The 17785-nt window shown below is 46.4% G+C and overlaps 7 protein-coding genes; 5 read left to right on the forward strand and 2 right to left on the reverse strand.

Annotated features, from left to right (window-relative positions):
* Nucleotides 1–82: 82 nt before the first annotated feature.
* FFUJ_11182 (uncharacterized protein) lies at nt 83–919 on the reverse strand (the record flags this gene model as incomplete). Its single annotated transcript, XM_023570051.1, has 1 exon — nt 83–919. One exon carries the CDS (start codon nt 917–919, stop codon nt 83–85), a length of 837 nt encoding a protein of 278 aa, XP_023437176.1.
* A 782-nt stretch (nt 920–1701) lies between these two features.
* FFUJ_11183 (uncharacterized protein) lies at nt 1702–2260 on the forward strand (the record flags this gene model as incomplete). XM_023570053.1 has 2 exons in its annotated part: nt 1702–1767; nt 1814–2260. The coding sequence occupies 2 exons, from the start codon at nt 1702–1704 to the stop codon at nt 2258–2260; spliced, it is 513 nt and encodes a 170-aa protein (XP_023437177.1).
* An 862-nt stretch (nt 2261–3122) lies between these two features.
* Nucleotides 3123–5234, forward strand: FFUJ_11184 (uncharacterized protein; the record flags this gene model as incomplete). Its single annotated transcript, XM_023570054.1, has 1 exon — nt 3123–5234. One exon carries the CDS (start codon nt 3123–3125, stop codon nt 5232–5234), a length of 2112 nt encoding a protein of 703 aa, XP_023437178.1.
* A 2766-nt stretch (nt 5235–8000) lies between these two features.
* Nucleotides 8001–11123, forward strand: FFUJ_11185 (related to monophenol monooxygenase; the record flags this gene model as incomplete). XM_023570055.1 has 9 exons in its annotated part: nt 8001–8261; nt 8334–8419; nt 8474–8777; nt 8827–8866; nt 8929–9110; nt 9499–9543; nt 9598–9812; nt 9866–10450; nt 10508–11123. 9 exons carry the CDS (start codon nt 8001–8003, stop codon nt 11121–11123), a joined length of 2334 nt encoding a protein of 777 aa, XP_023437179.1.
* Nucleotides 11124–11561: 438 nt separating this feature from the next.
* Nucleotides 11562–12470, forward strand: FFUJ_11186 (related to endo-1,3-beta-glucanase; the record flags this gene model as incomplete). Its single annotated transcript, XM_023570056.1, has 1 exon — nt 11562–12470. One exon carries the CDS (start codon nt 11562–11564, stop codon nt 12468–12470), a length of 909 nt encoding a protein of 302 aa, XP_023437180.1.
* A 776-nt stretch (nt 12471–13246) lies between these two features.
* FFUJ_11187 (uncharacterized protein) lies at nt 13247–14506 on the forward strand (the record flags this gene model as incomplete). The annotated part of the gene is made up of 1 exon (XM_023570057.1): nt 13247–14506. One exon carries the CDS (start codon nt 13247–13249, stop codon nt 14504–14506), a length of 1260 nt encoding a protein of 419 aa, XP_023437181.1.
* A 582-nt stretch (nt 14507–15088) lies between these two features.
* FFUJ_11188 (Fe(2+) transporter MMT1-like protein) lies at nt 15089–16377 on the reverse strand (the record flags this gene model as incomplete). XM_023570058.1 has 3 exons in its annotated part: nt 15089–15115; nt 15172–15386; nt 15435–16377. 3 exons carry the CDS (start codon nt 16375–16377, stop codon nt 15089–15091), a joined length of 1185 nt encoding a protein of 394 aa, XP_023437182.1.
* Between the last annotated feature and the right edge of the window lie 1408 nt (nt 16378–17785).

The raw sequence follows: 17785 nt of genomic DNA on the forward strand, positions 1-17785 counted from the left end.
AATCACAGGCTATAGTATATTAGACTAGTGCTATCTCCTGCTACGCTCTGTAGCCTAGCCAGATCCTTATCCATTTTGATCTTTACTCAACAACATCTCTGGTAATAACCCAAAGCTTCTTTGAAAAAGGTCCCTTCGAGACCCAGGTAATATGCATTCCTGAAGCCAGGCCAATTGCATCACCTGCCCTGAAGCTATGCTTCTTTCCGCTGACTGTTTCAGTAACCTCAACTTCACCCTCAAGCAGAAGAATTGTTTCGTCACCAAGCACCCCAGTATAAGGCGTCGTCATGGTTCCATCTTCAGTCAGATCGGAAGCCGCAATGCCTTTACCAGATCTCCACACTCCGCTCAGCATGGTTCCGGTTGATCCTCCATTACGAATGAAGTACAATTCGCCAGCCACGAGATCTCCTTCCTTGGGCTCGGTGAAGTTGTAGTCAACCCAGTCGGGGCTGTCACTGACGTGGTTGATGAGAAGATCAGTTGGCGGGTTGGTAGCAGGCTTGGTGCCATTCCAGATACACCAGTACTTCTTGAAGAAAGGAGCATCAATCTCCCAGTAGACCTCGAGTCCTTTGGGAGAGCTGATGATTGATCCAGGGCCAACTTTGTATTTCGCACCAGTCGAGACGACAGTCAAGGTGGCGGACCCGTCAATAACGCATGCGGTCTCATCGCCCAAGGGAGAGGAATAGGTGAGTTTGTGCGACCCGTCGCTGCTGGCACCTGGGGACGTGGCGCCTGTCCTCCAGAATCCAGAGGTGAGATCACCAGAAGTGCCAAAGGTTCGGGCAATGGTCACCTCGCCATGGACCTGCTTGCCGAGCTTGGGCTCTTCCCATTCGAAGTTTGTCCAAGTGCTGTTGGGGTCGGACTGTTTGCCGCCGTGGACAACGTGAGTGGATGGTTGAGCCATAGTGATAGCAAGATAGATTGGTAGGGTTTTTAGGAGTTGTAGGATTGATGTCTTGTGGTTTATTAATTGATACTCAAGAAAGAATTGATTTTGAATAATGGACGTCCTCGAACCTATTTGTACTCAATCGTGGCTATAGCTATGCTCTTCCAATACCCTGTTGAGTGCGTTGCCTCTGGCAGGTATTCCATCCAGAACGTCAAAGCCGTAGCTCTGCAGCTGTTGAGGTTAAGGGTGTGTTCAATGATCCCCTGGCTGTATCTTGGACAGTATTGGTCAGATTTCCGGCCATTCATATCCGATTGCCGAAGTCCTGATATAAAGTTGAGGGGAACATGGGGTCACTTGGGATCTCCTTTCGGTCCAGGGAGCAGAGCTTGGATACTATTTGTCCAGTCTCCGATAGCCAGAAACAGTGCGATAAGACATTTACGTTTTGTTTAGGTAAACACAGCCAGAGCGTGTAGATCCTGATGACTTATTTTCCCCAAACAGGAAATTACACTTGGTTTGTGGCAGAACATGCATGCAGTCGGAAATGCAGCCAATAAAATCGAGTGGAAAACAAATACCCGAATGCACTGGCGTGGTGGGCAGCCGATATGCCAAGACCATTCCACTTATGGAGTAGGTCAAGATGATCTTGACACCAGTTGAACGAGATAGAACGAGGTAATACTTATAGCAGCCCTCTTCTAGACTTTATCCAAACACACAATTACACATCTCATCACGTTCCCTTTTACCATATCTATCCAATTCTCGAACAACCAGAAAACAAAATGCCTATCTACCTAAGCATGCAACGGGTTCGCTTCTCGAGCCCAGATGCCTATGAGAAATTCAAGGTATATACTACATACGCTATGGTTTGCATAGACTAATCGACTCAAGGTGTTATTCGCTGATACTCGCCGTCACCTCATGACGCTTCCCGGTTTCTTGCATCTGACCTGGTGGGAGCATCCTGATGATCGAAGCTGGTACAACGAGTGTAGCTTCTGGACCAGCCGAGGCGCCCTTTATGATTGGCATAAAAATACCTATCACAAGTATTGCAAGTCATGGGCTGCCAACGGCGCAATCATGGAGGATATCATTACCAACTTTGAACTTGTCGGCACTCGTCTAATCCGAGTCTGCCCTGTATGCAACAAGGCAGAGGACAAGAAGTACAACTTGGCGGAGGAACAGGCTGTGTTGAAGGAGACATGCCCTCAGTGTGGATTCCATTTCCCCATTCTGGAGGAGACGCCTTCTAGCTTTGCTGTTTTCAAGGATGTGCCTGGTTTGCTTATGAATGATAAAGAGGAGAAGCCTAAGGAAGAGGCTAAGACATAGGGCGATAAAGGACTAATGTTTATAGATCTAAATAAAGAAATATATATTAACTTATATTTTTAAATATTTTTCTTTAGGGAAGAACTTAATTTATAGTTATATATATAAAGTAATTAAAAAATATATTATAATAATACATATAATATAGTAAAGAAATATATTATAAAAAAAGTTTAATTATAAATATTTTCTAATTCTTTTTATATATCTTAGATTTACCTTTTTTAAATAATAGTTTATTAATTTAAGATGTATAGTAAACAGTCCTTACCTGCTCTATAACTATCCAAACAGCCGGAAATATAGCCAATTATAAAAAAGATATTTAAATTAGCCATGACATCACAATCGGTCCACCTCCTCGGGCTCACATGATAGAGGCGAGATAAGAGAGAACTGGATCCTCATATCAAGCGCCCCCCAGATAACTAGTCAAACTCAAAACAGGCTGTCAAGTGATAAGAGAGCGCCCTGAGTGCCCATTCTGCGAGCGATGATTCGTGAGTATGTGCATGGATCATGCAAGTTAACCCCTGCTGCGGGGTTTACCCCGCGTTATCCAGGTTCTAAACTGTGATACTGGTCCTAAGATGGCTTAGGTTATCTGTGCCATAGCTACCATAGCTGAGGTGCGGGGTTGCGGGCTTGATCGTGTGCCAGTTCGTCTCAGTACCCATACCGAGAAACCCCCGAGACAAGATAGGGAGATGACAGAGAGGCACTCGCGCCCCCACAGCGAGCTGTGCACTTGCGTTGGTGTGAGTACCCACGAGGGACTTCGAGCTGACACTTTCAGAAACCTTGGTCTATCTTCTCTACATAGTTTTCGTTCCAATCTTGGTTGTATTTCTCTTGACGCACAATGGTGAGATCCAATACGCCTTCGGCTCAGGACTCCCTACATCAGCGACCTGGTCGAGGTAGAGCTGCGCCTCGGTCCCGATTGGGGTGCGCTACTTGTAAGAGGCGACATGTGAGATGCGATGAGGCATATCCATCATGTCAACCTTGTTATCGGTTACAGCTCCAGTGCTACTATCCCCATCGCTCAAAACGAGCACCTGGACCACCAAAACATCGAACATTGCTTCCTTCACCTAATGTATCCGGACCTTCCTTCATCAATCCATCCAACACTTGCATTTCAGGCTTCTCTGGACCAAACAGACAAAGCTCTTTCGTCTGCCTACGGGAAGGGCACGAAGATGTGGATGAACTTAATTCGTTTTCGTGGTCGGAGAGCAACTTGGCCACCGATATCATTACCCTTTACAATAATTGGGAAGGGGAACTTGGGGCTTTCGGTAGTCCCAAGTCCCTGCTGTGCAACATTGGCCAGTCAAACGGTGATCGAGATCTGATAGCAGGTTCTTCGGTACCAATGATATCCGAGCTTTCCGACCTTGGAACTTTCAATGACGCGGCGACTCTCTGGAGAGCGGCCATTGGCAGTCCTCATGTTTCCAGCACAGCCTCTACACATACAGACGATCAATTCCATCTCGATAACCTAATGGCTTCTGAATCGTTGGAGGATAATCAGTCGTTAAAAGTCTTTGGCAAGATCATGCAGCCACCTGCGGCCATGCTCATGGGGGGCATCAAGAAGTGGCGACATCTGCAACAGTACCTAATGAACTTGGCATCTCAAAATGAAGTTGTCATGGGTGCACTGCTAGGTCTCGATAAGCTCCTTGAGTGGGATAGTATGCGTGACTCGTCCACGACGAGACATGATATTCAAGACCACATACGGGATTCATTCAACACAACAACCTGCGCAATTCAGCAGGACCTTTCTCAAGTTCAATACAACAGTATCAGCTCCAAAATGGATGATTGGCTTGCTGCTATATTTCTGTTAGCCTGGACTCATGTTCTCCGCGATCGTGCCGAACACGACAGTGGGTGTCTATTTCCAACCGAACTTGCCGAAACTATTATTACATGCTCCCATGACTGGAACTGGTACTCGAGGCAACTTCTCTCATGGTTCAACTCCCTCGATAGCAAAGCCTCTCATATGAGCGGCCCGACTCTTTTATCATCTAGAGCCCTCCAAGTTGTTTCTCAGTATCCTATCCAGATCATCAGTTGTGACTACGAAGAGTCTAAGTACAGAAGAGACTCGCTCGGCGAAGACGAAGACTTCCAATTACTCTCTCAAAACCCGCTGTCTGCTGTTTCTGAACATGGCGATAGTGGCATCATCGTCCCTGCGAGGAGTCCTTGTGATATAAAGGAGATCATACTCCGATCCATTCTGCAGCCAGCTGCGGAGTGGTATTTGAAGACTCAAGCGTATTGCCGCCAGATCAGCTCCCTTGACAAGCATCACTGTAATCGGTTTACCCCAGATGCTGAGATGAAGGTTTCTCTAGAGGGGAAACGAATTCATGGCAGGCTTTGGGACTTATGGGCGCAGTGTCCCTCTGTCACATCCTTAACCACGGCTGAACTGTCGATGTCAGTGGCTCCCGATGTCGCTATGAGGGTACGAGAGGTCTCCAGCATATATCTAGCCAGCTTCTGGATCCTATTTGTCTATCTCCACCGCATTTGTTGGTGGCATCTTCCGCACACTAAAGCAGTAACAGGCGCACTGGAAAAGACGTGGGAACATATGAAGAACTCTTATGGAGAGTCAGACGACAGAATTCAGGAAAAGACCGTACACCCTGCTCGTATGTGGCCAGCGTTTCTCTTTGGGGCAGAATGTAAAACTGTCGAGCACCGCACTTGGGCTATTGAACAACTGAAAGCCTTGGGAAAGGAAAGACCGGTGCTCAAGTCTGAGGCACAGTGTCTAGAGAATCTACCAGCATTTCGTATTAGTCACGGAGCCACAAGGAATGCAAAACGGGCTGCACTTTTACTTGAGGCGCTTATACAAAAGCAAGAGGAAACAAATTGCAGAGTCGATGAGAGGGACCTGTCCATGGACATGTTTAATTGTTATTTCTCAATAGTGTAATCATCGTGAAAGCTTCTGGGTAAAAGCGTATATTGAGGGAAAAAATACCATGTTCTTATTTGTCACCTGTGTTTGCAGCCTAAAGGCTAACCTTATGGGCGGCAGTCATCCCCATAGTCTCAATAGTGTAAATCCCTGGTCAGCCTTTGAAGACACATTGCAGATTAATAAAGTACTCGGCTTCTACAATTTGTTTCCAACTAACCTATAGCATTAAGATGAAATTGCTTCCCAATAAGCTGCATGTTCTATAATGCTTCTGTAGCTTCTAAAGCCTGGCATACAGGCGTATCCGTAACGATATCGTCGATACTATAAAGGCGGCCAGGTTAAATGTGAAGTTCACCTAGCACTCCGTGGTTCCATAACTTAGAAGCAAGCCTACTGACTCGTTGTGAGTTACATCACAGGAGCCAGCACTTATGGACCTAGAGGGAAGACCAATGTGTTCCCCAGCTCAAGCTGCCGTAACCATTTTAGTTACATCGCGTCTCACATGCAGGTAACCTAGAACATATCCCTTGTCATTCGATTCAAGGCCCCCTGTATAAGGCTTCTGCTTATTGAATTTAGCCGAGGATACAGTACGCTTTAGTCAGTATTAACGACAGAATTGTGAGCATATTTATATCATTTAGGACCAGCCACTATATATTATCCCGGCTATCAGGCAGTCCTTGTACGATGGTGTCGCTAAACTAACTGCAGTTCTTGGCGCCTTTGTAAAACCTTGAATGTGCAATAAGATCGGCTAAAGATATATAAATCTCTTCTCTAAGATAAACTCTGTGGCTGACGTCACAATCTAGTTCTGGTCTAATAAAAACCTTGACATTTTCACCCTAGTCAAGGCAATTACTTATCGTCTGTTATATAGTTCTGAGGTTACACCACTAAGTATTAGGACTGGCTTATTAATATACTAATCAGCGTGGCTTTACAGCTGAGTATCTCTTGGCAAGACGCCTGGCATTGATGTTTTGCCGACTTAGCCGCATAGGGTCCCTTTGAACTACTAATTAGATTAGATATTCGTAATTAAGTCCTTAGACAATTTTGTAACTACAACCTTCAGCTATGCATACCTCTAACCTAGAAGCTATCTAATATATATACTAACCAAGCCATCCAGGCTTATGTACATATAAGGACAGCAATTCCTACAGTCTTCCTTAAGCCTAATTCTGTACCTACATTAAAGTTATTTAAAGTTATTTAGTCTTGACCTTGCGGTGCTTGTGATGTAGGAAAACTCGACTTCATTGGGTTATTTTGCTGTCTGCCAGCTCAGTGACTTTGATGGTGGGCTAGAATGTGTGCCCTGATGGTTGCATATATAAGTGTTCCAGACTGAGCTGTTGTCTCTGTTCTCACTGAGAAGTATCATTAGCTGCCGTATCTATACTTGGAAGCCGAAAGTCTATTTCAACCGCCTTCACCTAATTGGCCCTCAGGGGCAACTTTAAAGTGATCTGATAGCCAATTGGAGTTTCTGCTTTCGAGAACGGTACTCTAGAACCTCTATGGACTTGAAAGCCTTATTATGAGCATTAATAGTGCCATTGTTCCTCAATCTGTTATCCAATAACGCGTATACCCTCCACACGGGCTATCCAAACCTCGAGCCGAGCCGAAAGATGCTTGTCCTCCGCGATTTTTAGTTTTAGTTGGAAGGATAAGTCTCACGCCAACTGCTTCTTTGTCTTCTCCGAAGTCCTGAGACTGGCTCCAACTTCTCTTCTTCTCAGTGAGCGACTCGAGATTGGATGCCGTGCAGAAAACGTAGCAAATCGCGGTTATGTTGCTTTCACCATCATTTTAATTGGACTTATGGGGGAAATGCTCAACTTGATGGCCATAGCGAATTCAAAAATCGATACTTGGCCGTGGTGATTGGATGACAGTGCGTAGATAGAAGCTCGTGGTGCACCTCCGGCTACGCAGATGTTGCCTGGAACAGGCTTGTCGGTTGCATCTTGTCAGCTCCTATCGCCCTTTTCCGTTAGACAACACATGCTGCGACGGCCATCGCGCCCCCTGAAACCCACAAATAGATACACATTCCCTGGTAAAGCGTATAATATGGCGCGGTAAGTGGTTACATTGACTTTTCGTGTGACGTTTTCAAAATGTGTTCTGGCCGTCTGTGTAGCATCCTATCGTTCTCGTAATCCTGTCTCTACTACTCAAGAGCGGTACGTAGCAACAGCCATCGAGTTGCCTGAAAGTTATGATTGGATACATTCCCTGTCGATGCGTAGGAGAGGACGCGGTGATGGTGAGTGATTAAGTTGACTTTCAGTGTGCCGTATCCGAGATATGTTCTTGGCCATCCAAGCCGCATCTTGTAGTTCTAGTAAGTCCATCTCTGCCAAGTCTGCTCCTCAAAAGTAGTATGCAGGTCGCGACTGTCATCGGTCCACCTGAAACCCATAAGTGGGTATAACCCCTATTGATATATCGTATCTGCGTGGAGAATGACACGCGGACGACGCGCGGCAGGTAATTAAAGCGTTCGATCGTGACTCGTGAAGCATCTGCCAAGAGTCCGAAAAATTGAGATCATGCATCTATTGTGTTTTGCAGATCGTTTCCATAATTATAACCAAGTGGTTCGTCGGGAAAATCATACTATATTAGAGTTATATCCTCCCGTAACTCTTGTCAGCGGATCCATAGAGTCTGGCTAGTAGATTAAAACAGGCTACCAGACCTTTTCATACATTCGTTTTCTTGACTTGACCAAGATTGACTGCTTCTCCAACTATGTTCTTCTTTCTACTTACAGTACTGGCTCTGGTACTCCCCGTACCCGCCATATCATCCAGCAACAGCACATGCACATCTAAGAACATTCAGACACGTATTGAATGGGCAAATATGGCAAGCAATGATCAGCAATCCTACCTGAAGGCAGTAGAATGTCTTATGCAGCTGCCTGCTCAGACAGGCATAAAGGGCACGGTCACAAGATTCGACGATATGAATGCCATGCATCAGGTGCAAGCGAAAACAATTCATCTTGTGGTTAGTATTCACCTAACTGCATTACCGCGGTGAAAGTGTATGCTTTGCTAACTGAGATGTGCATAATTACAGGCGCAGTTCCTGCCATTTCACCGTCTCTATATATATGTGTATGAGCAGCTCCTGAGAGACGAGTGTGGCTACAAAGGGCCAACGCCGTGAGTCCTGCTACAGCAACCTTATTATCCAGTTCCCGTCACTGAGAAAGGCAGTTGGTGGGACGAAACCCGCGACGCAGGCAATTTCATCGACTCGCCGCTCCTGGATCCCAACACAGGATTCGGTGGGAACGGGACCGGTCCGCATCATTGTGTTATTGATGGCCCTTTTGCAAATACCACTCTTCACATTGGCCCGGGCCAAAGTGTGAGTGACCATTGCTTATCTCGCAAAGTCAACGAGTTCAATAGCACTCTCGGCAACGAAACCTATGTCCACGAATGCCATAGTAAAACCACGTACCTCGATTTCTGGGAGACTACCGGTTATACAACCCATGGCGCCGGTCACAGTGGAGTAAGTATACGGTGACCTGTATAGAGTGTTCGACTAATGGGTGTTGTAGGTCGGTGGAGTTATGGAGGATATCGATGCAAGCCCTGGAGGTAAGCTTGTACTTTCGGAACCTAGCGTCCCTCCTGTCTCGAATACAAACTAACCAGCTTAGACCCGCTCTTTTATATCCACCACGCTTTCATCGATCGTCTTTGGTGGAAGTGGCAGTCCGAAGACCCTGACAGTCGCTTATACCAACTGGGTGGCTCTTCTACGCAGGGAGGAACCGAAGAGTTGACTCTGGACTATGTCATGACTACCTATGAAATTCGCCCCAATGTTACTGTCAAGGAGGTTATGGATATACAGGGGGGATATCTTTGCTATAAGTATGACTACTAGGAGGTGGAACAGGGATTGCAACATTCGAATCCACTGATGTGTTGGTGTTCATATAACCTTTGGAGTCAGTTATATGATGTCTAGCTCCAGCTCAAGGTTATATTATTGAACACCGGGATGGGCAGAGAGTATATTGTCTCTGGGTTTTTGTTTCTACCTTTTGCCGTTTTAATCAAGTTAAAGCGCTTTTTATGAGGCTTACAAAGGGTTATTATAATCTATTATCTAACTCTCACCTTGCCTTAATAGGTGATTAACTATCCAAACCTATGCTCCTCTACTATGCATTGACCATTGACTTCGAATGGGGGGCATGGAAGAAGGACTGCAATAACCCGAGCGCGATGCACCTTCGAGCTCTCTGCGTCTTGCTGAAGATGGACATGTAAGTCCTGCAATTCACAGGCTGCCATGACTGCTGACAGTCGCTTCAATCTAGACCGTGCTTCTGCCCCAGCCGACGGACGATCCCAACGACCCCTTGAACTGGTCATCGCGAAAAAAGCACCTCATTCTTCTGGTTGTGGCCTGGGCTGCTCTCACATCAGATTTAACATCTGCTGCTGGTAGCGCCCCGGTCATTCTTCAGGCTGCCGAATGGCACAAGTCTCCAAACTCGGTTAATCATAATAACAGCATCAACGTCCTCATGATGTAAGCAGCCCTTACCTTGCTTCTCTTCATGACTTTTACTCATTTGTTCCCAGGGCCATTGGTGGTTTGATCTGGGTTACCATGACTTCCATCATTGGACGAGCACCGACCTTGTTTTGGTCCACCTTCCTCGGTCTGATCTTCTCGATCCTTTCATCCGTTTCCACCAACTTCGAGATGTTCATGGGCGTCCGAGCCATTCAAGGCCTCTTCCTTACATCTGGCCAGACGATCGCGATCGCCTTCATTAAAGATATCTTCTTCTTCCATGAACGAGCTCGAAAGATTGGCCTTTGGGCTCTCATGTACATCACATTTCCGTACTGGGGCCCACTACTTGCCAACTTTGTCATTGGTGAGACCCATCAATGGCAGGATGCCTTTTGGCTGGGGGTCGGGGTCAATGGCATCAGCTTGCTGCTCATTTTGGCTTTTATGGATGAGACTTGGTATAATCGTGATTTGCCTTCATCTGTTCAGCCATCCCGAGGCCAAGGTTTCTTCTCTCGGCTACTTCGGCTTACTGGTCTATGGCAGGTCAAGCATCATTCTGGATACTTCGAGTCTGCTTACGATGCTTACAAGAGAGTCCTCCTAATCTTGTCGAAGCCTGTTATTCTCCTTGTAATCGCTCCTTAGTAAGTTTATTATGCTTCTCTTCTGTAACAACCCAAGGATTAACAAAATGTCCCTAGTTTCATGTGCTTTGCATGGGCGATCGGTGTTAATATCTCGACCGCCATTCTCTTCGGTCTTCCTCAGGCTATGGGGGGTTATGGCTACAGCTTTACTCAGCTGGGATACCTACACTTTGCCCCCATCGTGGGCGTCTTCCTAAGCGAGATATTTGGTCATTTCTTCAACGATCACCTTACTCGACGCTATGTTCAAAAGCACAACGGTGTCTTTGAGCCCGAGGCTCGTCTTATGACCATTTACATCTCGATTGTCCCCATGATCGCCGGCCTGGTCTTGATGGGACAAGCCCTGCATAAGCATCTCTCTGTCGCAGCAATCGTCGTAGGATGGGGTATGCATGCTTTCGGGATCATGCTCACATCTGTCGCCGTTGCTTCATACCTCTTGGATGCGTATCCATCTGCTCCTGCAGAAGTCTGCGGCTTGACCAACATGTTCCGAGCTTTGAGTGGCTTTAGCGTTGGTTACTATCAGCACCCGTGGGGAGCCAAGGTTGGTTACGATGTAAGCTTTGGGACTCAAGCTTGCATTGTGGCGGCAAGCATGATTCTGATCGCGATTGTTCATCGCTTTGGCCATCAGCTCCGTTTGAAATTTGGCCAGGTTAGGTGATTGGGAGGGCGCAGACAGTCGATAGCCTTGGGGCGGTGATTTCGGCGTCATTGTGTCAGGTCTAGCTAGAGAAGTTTGATAAGATCAAGGTTCACAATACTCCGCGCTATCCGGCTAAGATTTATCTGCCGAAGTATTATCCCTCACTAAACTAAAGGAGGGGAGAGATCTTCTTCTACAAGTAGGGATTATGCCAGTAAACCTTAATTACCTTTAACTACTAATGGAAAGAGAGGCATTTTATTTGATTGATACTAAAATACTACGTTTTTGTAATTAAACTCTATGTAATTAAAACTGTATTTATATATCTCTGAAAATGCAATTAATATATTTTATATATCGAGACTTGCCCCCTCTTCGGCGAAGCTTTTCTTTACACCATTCTCTTTTGTATACATCGTTTTTTTCTCAGTCACTCTCTCAATCATCTTCATCATGAAGTCACTCTTTTTAACCCTCATGGTGATAACCACCGCAATGGCTACCCCCGTTTCCAAAATCACTACACTCATCAAACCCGGGTTTGCTCCAACATTCATTGAAACATTCGTCGGCTTTCCAGGATCACTTCCCTCATCCTCCAACTGGATCTTTGATCTCGGAACTTCGTACCCAGGCGGAGCAGAGCGATGGGGAAACAACGAGTTCGAAACCTATACCAACGACCCTTCCAACATACACATAACAAAAGACCACAATTTGGCTATTACACCGCGACTCAAGAAGGGTAAATGGACATCAGCGAGGATTGAGACTCAGCGAAGTGATTTCGTTGCTAAAGAAGGAGGGAAGTTGCTTGTTGAAGCGCGCCTCAAACTCGGAGGAGCGCCAGCCTCAAATATGCAAGGCATCTGGCCCGCCTTCTGGGCATTGGGCAGCGAGTTCAGAGGTAACTACACAAACTGGCCGATGGCTTCCGAATGGGATATTCTCGAGGCGATAAATGGCGAATCAAGGATGTATTCAACCATACACTGCGGGTTTGCTCCTGGTGGTCCATGCAACGAGTATAGCGGAATTGGAAGTGGAGGCAGGGACTTTTCCAGGGGCGAGTTCCATACACTAGGCTTCATGGTCGACAGGAGCATGTGCGGCGAGGGAAAGAATGCATCTTGGCGGGACGAGTCACTCAACTGGTTTCTGGATGGAAAGAAGATCTTCAATGTCACAGGTGCGACTGTCGGGGACGAGCCCAGCTGGGTGAAGCTGGCGCATAAGGAGCATTTCCTGCTGCTCAACGTGGCCGTCGGTGGAAACTGGCCTGGCCCGCCAAACAATGCAACCATTGATGGGCCCTCAGTAAACATGGAAGTTGATTATGTGGGTGTTTGGAATTCATTGTAAGATAATTATATTATAGATCTTATTTTATATTTTGATATCTTTAGTATATAACAGCCATTCAATATATTTTATTTATGGTTTTATTCTATTAGTATTCTTAAAGTTTATATTATGATAACTATAAGGTTTTCAATACCTCTATAATTCATTTCACTGCTTAGCAGTAAATTATAAAAAGTAATACAATACCTAAAGACTGAAAGTTTTGTTAATAAAATTTCTATCAAGTACAGGGTATGCATAAGGCAAACAGACGTCGGGCATCGCTGCTGCCTTCGCTTCCGTGGCTGCGGGGTGCATTGGCGGGATTTCGGAACAACGCGTTGTGGACACGCCCAGTCGTAACGCGCTACCGATCGCGCGTCTCAGTTGGTGCGTGGGGACAATCACCTATTCGCTTGAGTGTCAAGAACTCGGCCGTAGTGATTGCCTCGGAACGGGAGGAAAAACGCGACATGTCCGTGAGAGCTTGGCGACTTCTCAGTTCTGGACAGTAGCACCCTTTCCATCTGTGTTCCGGCCGCTGCCGAGGGCCCAGAATCATGAGCTGATCAGAAATCGGCAGGCCTTGGTCTTGTAGTGAACGAGAGCTCCTGCGAGCTCATAACGAGCCTGTTTAGTACACAAAATCCACAGTAAGAGTGATGATTAGTTCGTTTTACTCACTCCCTCAGTCCCCATCTGTGTCATCCACGTGCGCATACCATAGTGAGGCTTCTTCGTTGCCATAATCGTCACAGACCTCTTCCCCATTGATTCGTGTCGACACCGAAAACATGACACAAATACGCTCTCCTGCAGGATTCCGCAATTATATTCCGCCTGCAGATATCCCAAGAAGCATACAATTGGCAGAGTCCGACACTTACCAGTGGGCTAACCATCGATGCTCTGAGCCATTCATGATCGGATGGATGAAGGCTTGGAAGGAACGGTACGGCCAGCCTTATAAGGGTATTATAACAGATGGAAAGGTAATCCCCAAACTGTTCCGTCTGGCAAACAAAATCGAGAATTTCGGAGCGCCAAAAAATGCTGTCAAGGCTGCCCAGAACGCCATCAATGTCGCATCAGAAGAAGAGAGACAGAAACTTCCCAGACCGGTCGGTGCACCAGAATGGCGCTTTTGGATGAACCCCGAGATTTATGTCTTCAAGCATGGTGTTCGACTGGAAGAAGCCTCAAAGGATCTTATCGCAGCTTTGCATGGTCTCATGCAATCAAGCCTTTCAGCAAAGGGCTATGAAAAGGCTCATGGCTGTATGAAGGTCAATCAATTTCTCGGCGAGGTAGTCAATGGCACTAAGGTTCTAAACGAGAACTCGTACAACTTTGTCATCTTCGGGACACCTTCTCCAGAAGAGCCATGGGGCTGGCAGATATTCGGCCACCACCTCTGCATGAATTTCTTCATGGTCGGAACGCAGATGGTGGTATCACCTGTCTTTATGGGCGCTGAGCCAAATATTATTGACGCAGGTCCTCATGAGGGTCTTGATCTTTTCGTTGATCAAGAACAGACTGCCCTTGGCCTCATGCAGTTGCTTGATCCCGAGGTTCAGAAAGACGTTCAGATCTATAAGAAGCTAAGTGGCGACGAGTACCCACCAGGACGATGGCACCGAGCAGATCAGCGACACCTCGGAGGTGCTTTCCAGGACAATCGCATAGTCCCATATGAGGGTGTCAGGGTCACAACATTCTCCGAGCCTCAACAAGACGCCGTCCGCAAATTGGTCGAACTAAGTCTGAACTACCTCCCGGAGAACGCACTAGCCTCCCACCTGGAACAAATTGCTAGCCACTGGGATGACACGTGGTTCTGCTGGATTGGCGGATTTGGAGACAGGGATGCCTTTTACTACAAAGTGCATTCTCCAGTCATTATGGTTGAGTTTGATCATCATTCGGGCGTCTTTCTCAACAATAAGGAGCCTCTTCCCTTTCACATTCACACTCTGGTTAGAACCCCAAATGGCAATGATTATGGGAAGCAACTTTTGAGACAATACCAGGGGCGGAAGGATAGAATATAGTCCCTGTGCTCCAATTTCGCTATTAGGAGTGAGCTGGAAGGAAATTACGGAGTTGGGGGGTCTTGAACATCGGACTCCGCTTATAGTCAGTGCTTCAATTTCCACTCGTGTTCTATACAAAATAGCAATGCTTTTTAAATAAAGTTTTCTATCCTCCCCGCTGTCCACAATTAGCCTCAATGTCCAAATAACGCGGGATCCAGCCTCCATACTCCTCTGTCCTTCCACGAGAACCCATCGTATAGATGTAAGCACCGAACAGACGCCTGTCAGGCATGTACCATTAAATTTTGACCTGAAACTCCAGATTCCAACTCATCTACTCCTGGCTGATGGTCATCAAACTCTAAACTAGCAACGACCGGGAAAAAGTGGAGTTGGAAGCTGCCTTGGTGAATAGATTTGGGCAGAAATTCCTGCCATGCGTGGTTCAAAACCTTGCTTTCCCCATTATTTTAAGATCTCAAAAGCAAGCACTACCGAATGATCAATATGGTTCATCTTCTATAGTGTGAGCATCTATAGTTTAATTCTCACTATAAACTCCTACACTGAGACTCTTAAAAAGTCACGCAGTTCCCGTTACATGAGCTTTTTCAGATAATGCTCCTAATTACACTCGTTAGCAAAAGGGGACTTGTATAGGCATAACGTGGTGAGCTTACTGGCTTATGGCTAGTTTCGTAGTCAATGTGCACAAAGGCACGTTCGATGACGGGCAGCTTCTCTAGCTTAATCTGAAGATCCTCCGCCACGTCATGTGCTACTTCGACTCGCTCATTGCGATCAATAACTATGTCGACCTCTGCCACAAGCCGTGGGCCCGAATAGTAGGCCCTGACTGTATCGACCTGTTGAATAAGCGGCGAGTGCGTCATAGCTGAATAGTTAACATTCATGCTATCAATCGTTGGAGAGGCTCACTAACAGATATATGTGATAAGTTGTAAGAGATCCTTATCCGCAGTGACACCGATCATTAGTTGGAACTCATCGTAGGCAGTATGGAGCCAGAGGCCAGCGATGAGAACGGATAAGATGATGGCACCCATCGGATCAATCCACCACTTCAGTTTAGAGCCACCGACAGATGTGAGAATACCGAAGCCGTTAATAAAGAGATCATTTCGATGATCGCGCCAGAGGATGTCAACTTGACTATAGATGTCTTTCACAGTCCAACACAGGAAGAAAAGTCCCAGCTTGGTAGCAAAGGCGACAGTCACGGCAATGACCGAGGGCAAATGAAACTTGTTAGTCTCCTCCTCTGATCCGGCAGCGAGATCACGAGCAGACATGACGATGAGGACCAGCGAGACGGAAAACATGATGAAAGAAAAGACGATATTGCCAGCGGTCGAGATGCGGGCTCGGCCTGAGGGGTATTTAGTCGGATCGACTTTGTTGACGGCCCGGTGTGCCATGTACAGCATGATGCCGGACATGGGGTCGAAGACAGAGTCGGCCATGGTAGTGAAAAGCGATAGGGAGCTGGATGAGATAGCGCCATACAGCTGGAGACCCGAGAGTATGATGTTGGCCACCAAAGAACCTTTGACGCAGATGCCATACATGAGTGTGTTGGCGCCATGAGCGTCTGTAACCTCCTGCTCGTGCTCCTCTACCGACTTGAGCATTGCCCGGATGCTCTGATTCTGCGTTTCATAGAACTCCTGGAGCGGGTGATTCTTCTTAAGGCCTAGATGACGTTTGCGTGAGGTATTGGCTCTGGGCATGTCGGATTCGAGCTTGATGTGTGCGGAAAGACCCAAAGGATCGTCGATATCATGTTGAACCTCGACATCCTTGCCTTGGACATGAGCGCGAGTATGAACTGAACTCATAGCGATCTTGTCTGTCTGGTTGGACATGTTACGTATTAAGTTTCAGAAAGAATAATAAGAAGGCAGAAACAAAAAACAGACGAGATAAGGGTGTAACAGATGGCAAACAGAACGAATCAAGTGACAGGCAATTGCAGGTTTTGTTCCATCGCAACGGAGCCTTCTCGCCGGAGATTCATTGCTGCCCACATAATACTGGCCTCTGGGCACGGTGACCACATCGACATTAGCATGTACTACTCCGTACGCTAATCACATTAGGCTGACTTGGTTGACCAGCGCGTCAAGCGCGTAATCGTGTCTGCTCCACAATTAGCCGGCGTTACCAAGATTCCAGATAAAGTCTATCTCAATTAAGGATATGTCTGCCTATTAATAGTTAATAGTATAAATAATTATTACCTGGAGTTGTTATGTACTGCTTCTGTCACAAGTGAGTTTTTATTCCCCCTTTGTAGTATGACAAGTCCCAGAAGAGGGGGTCTGAGATGGAAAAAGAGCGATCTGCAAATGGTGGGCTCGGGCTTTAGGCAATAATTTGCCCGGTGAGATTTAGATCTGACGGAAACAGTCAAACCGCTTAGTAATAGGAAAGCTGCGTTTCCGGATCCACCATTCCACGAATCTAGGCCAGATCAAGAGTAGTTTGTTCCCATTAAGCTTCTTCTTGGCCCGTTTAAAAAAAGGGTGATGCATCCAAGTTTTAGAGATGACGACAATCTCACATCTCGGTGTCTTGCGATCTTCTAGCTTTTTCATTTTACGAGGCTCTTGATTTTTCTGAAGGGCCATCTGACTCACTATGTGCCTGACCAGCGGTGTAGGCCAAGTTTTACACTGTATTTATGAGCCCCTATTTAAATCAGCTACCCTGTTGCCACTCTACTTTCATGTATTTACAGTTAATAGAGGTTATCAAAATCGTGATTTCAGTAAAATCTTTGCTCCAATACTCATGCATTAGAGAATAAATAAAGTATATCGGTATTCAATGCCTTGGCCTCATTGCCTAAAGCCAAAGTCGGTGGCACGATAGAACAAACCAACTTGTTTCTCAGAGAAGTAATGGCTATCTAAACGAAATTCCGCAGTCTCCGATTGATGACAGCGTTGATACCACGTTAGATCTTTCGAATCCAGGCTGTGCATAATAAAAACCCACTGTGTCATCCCAATCAAAGACAACTTGGGCATATTTTCTCCGTGTAATATTCCTTTTGGGGCTGCCTTATTGGCCTCCGTTGTTGGACCAGGTTCCAGCTCGCTAGGATCTACCCCCGCGTTACGGTGCCGGATAGCCGAAATCTACTTGCTGTGCAACGGTTCCAGATCATTATTACACGTAGCTAGCGAGATCATGGACCGCCATTGCTTCGGCGCAATAAAAGCCACACGGCCGAAAAAGCCTGCTTTGAGTTTGTCTGACCAGCTGTTT

The sequence above is a fragment of the Fusarium fujikuroi genome, chromosome FFUJ_chr10 (assembly GCF_900079805.1).
Source record: "Fusarium fujikuroi IMI 58289 draft genome, chromosome FFUJ_chr10".
In the NCBI taxonomy this organism is placed as follows: Eukaryota; Fungi; Ascomycota; class Sordariomycetes; order Hypocreales; family Nectriaceae; genus Fusarium; species Fusarium fujikuroi.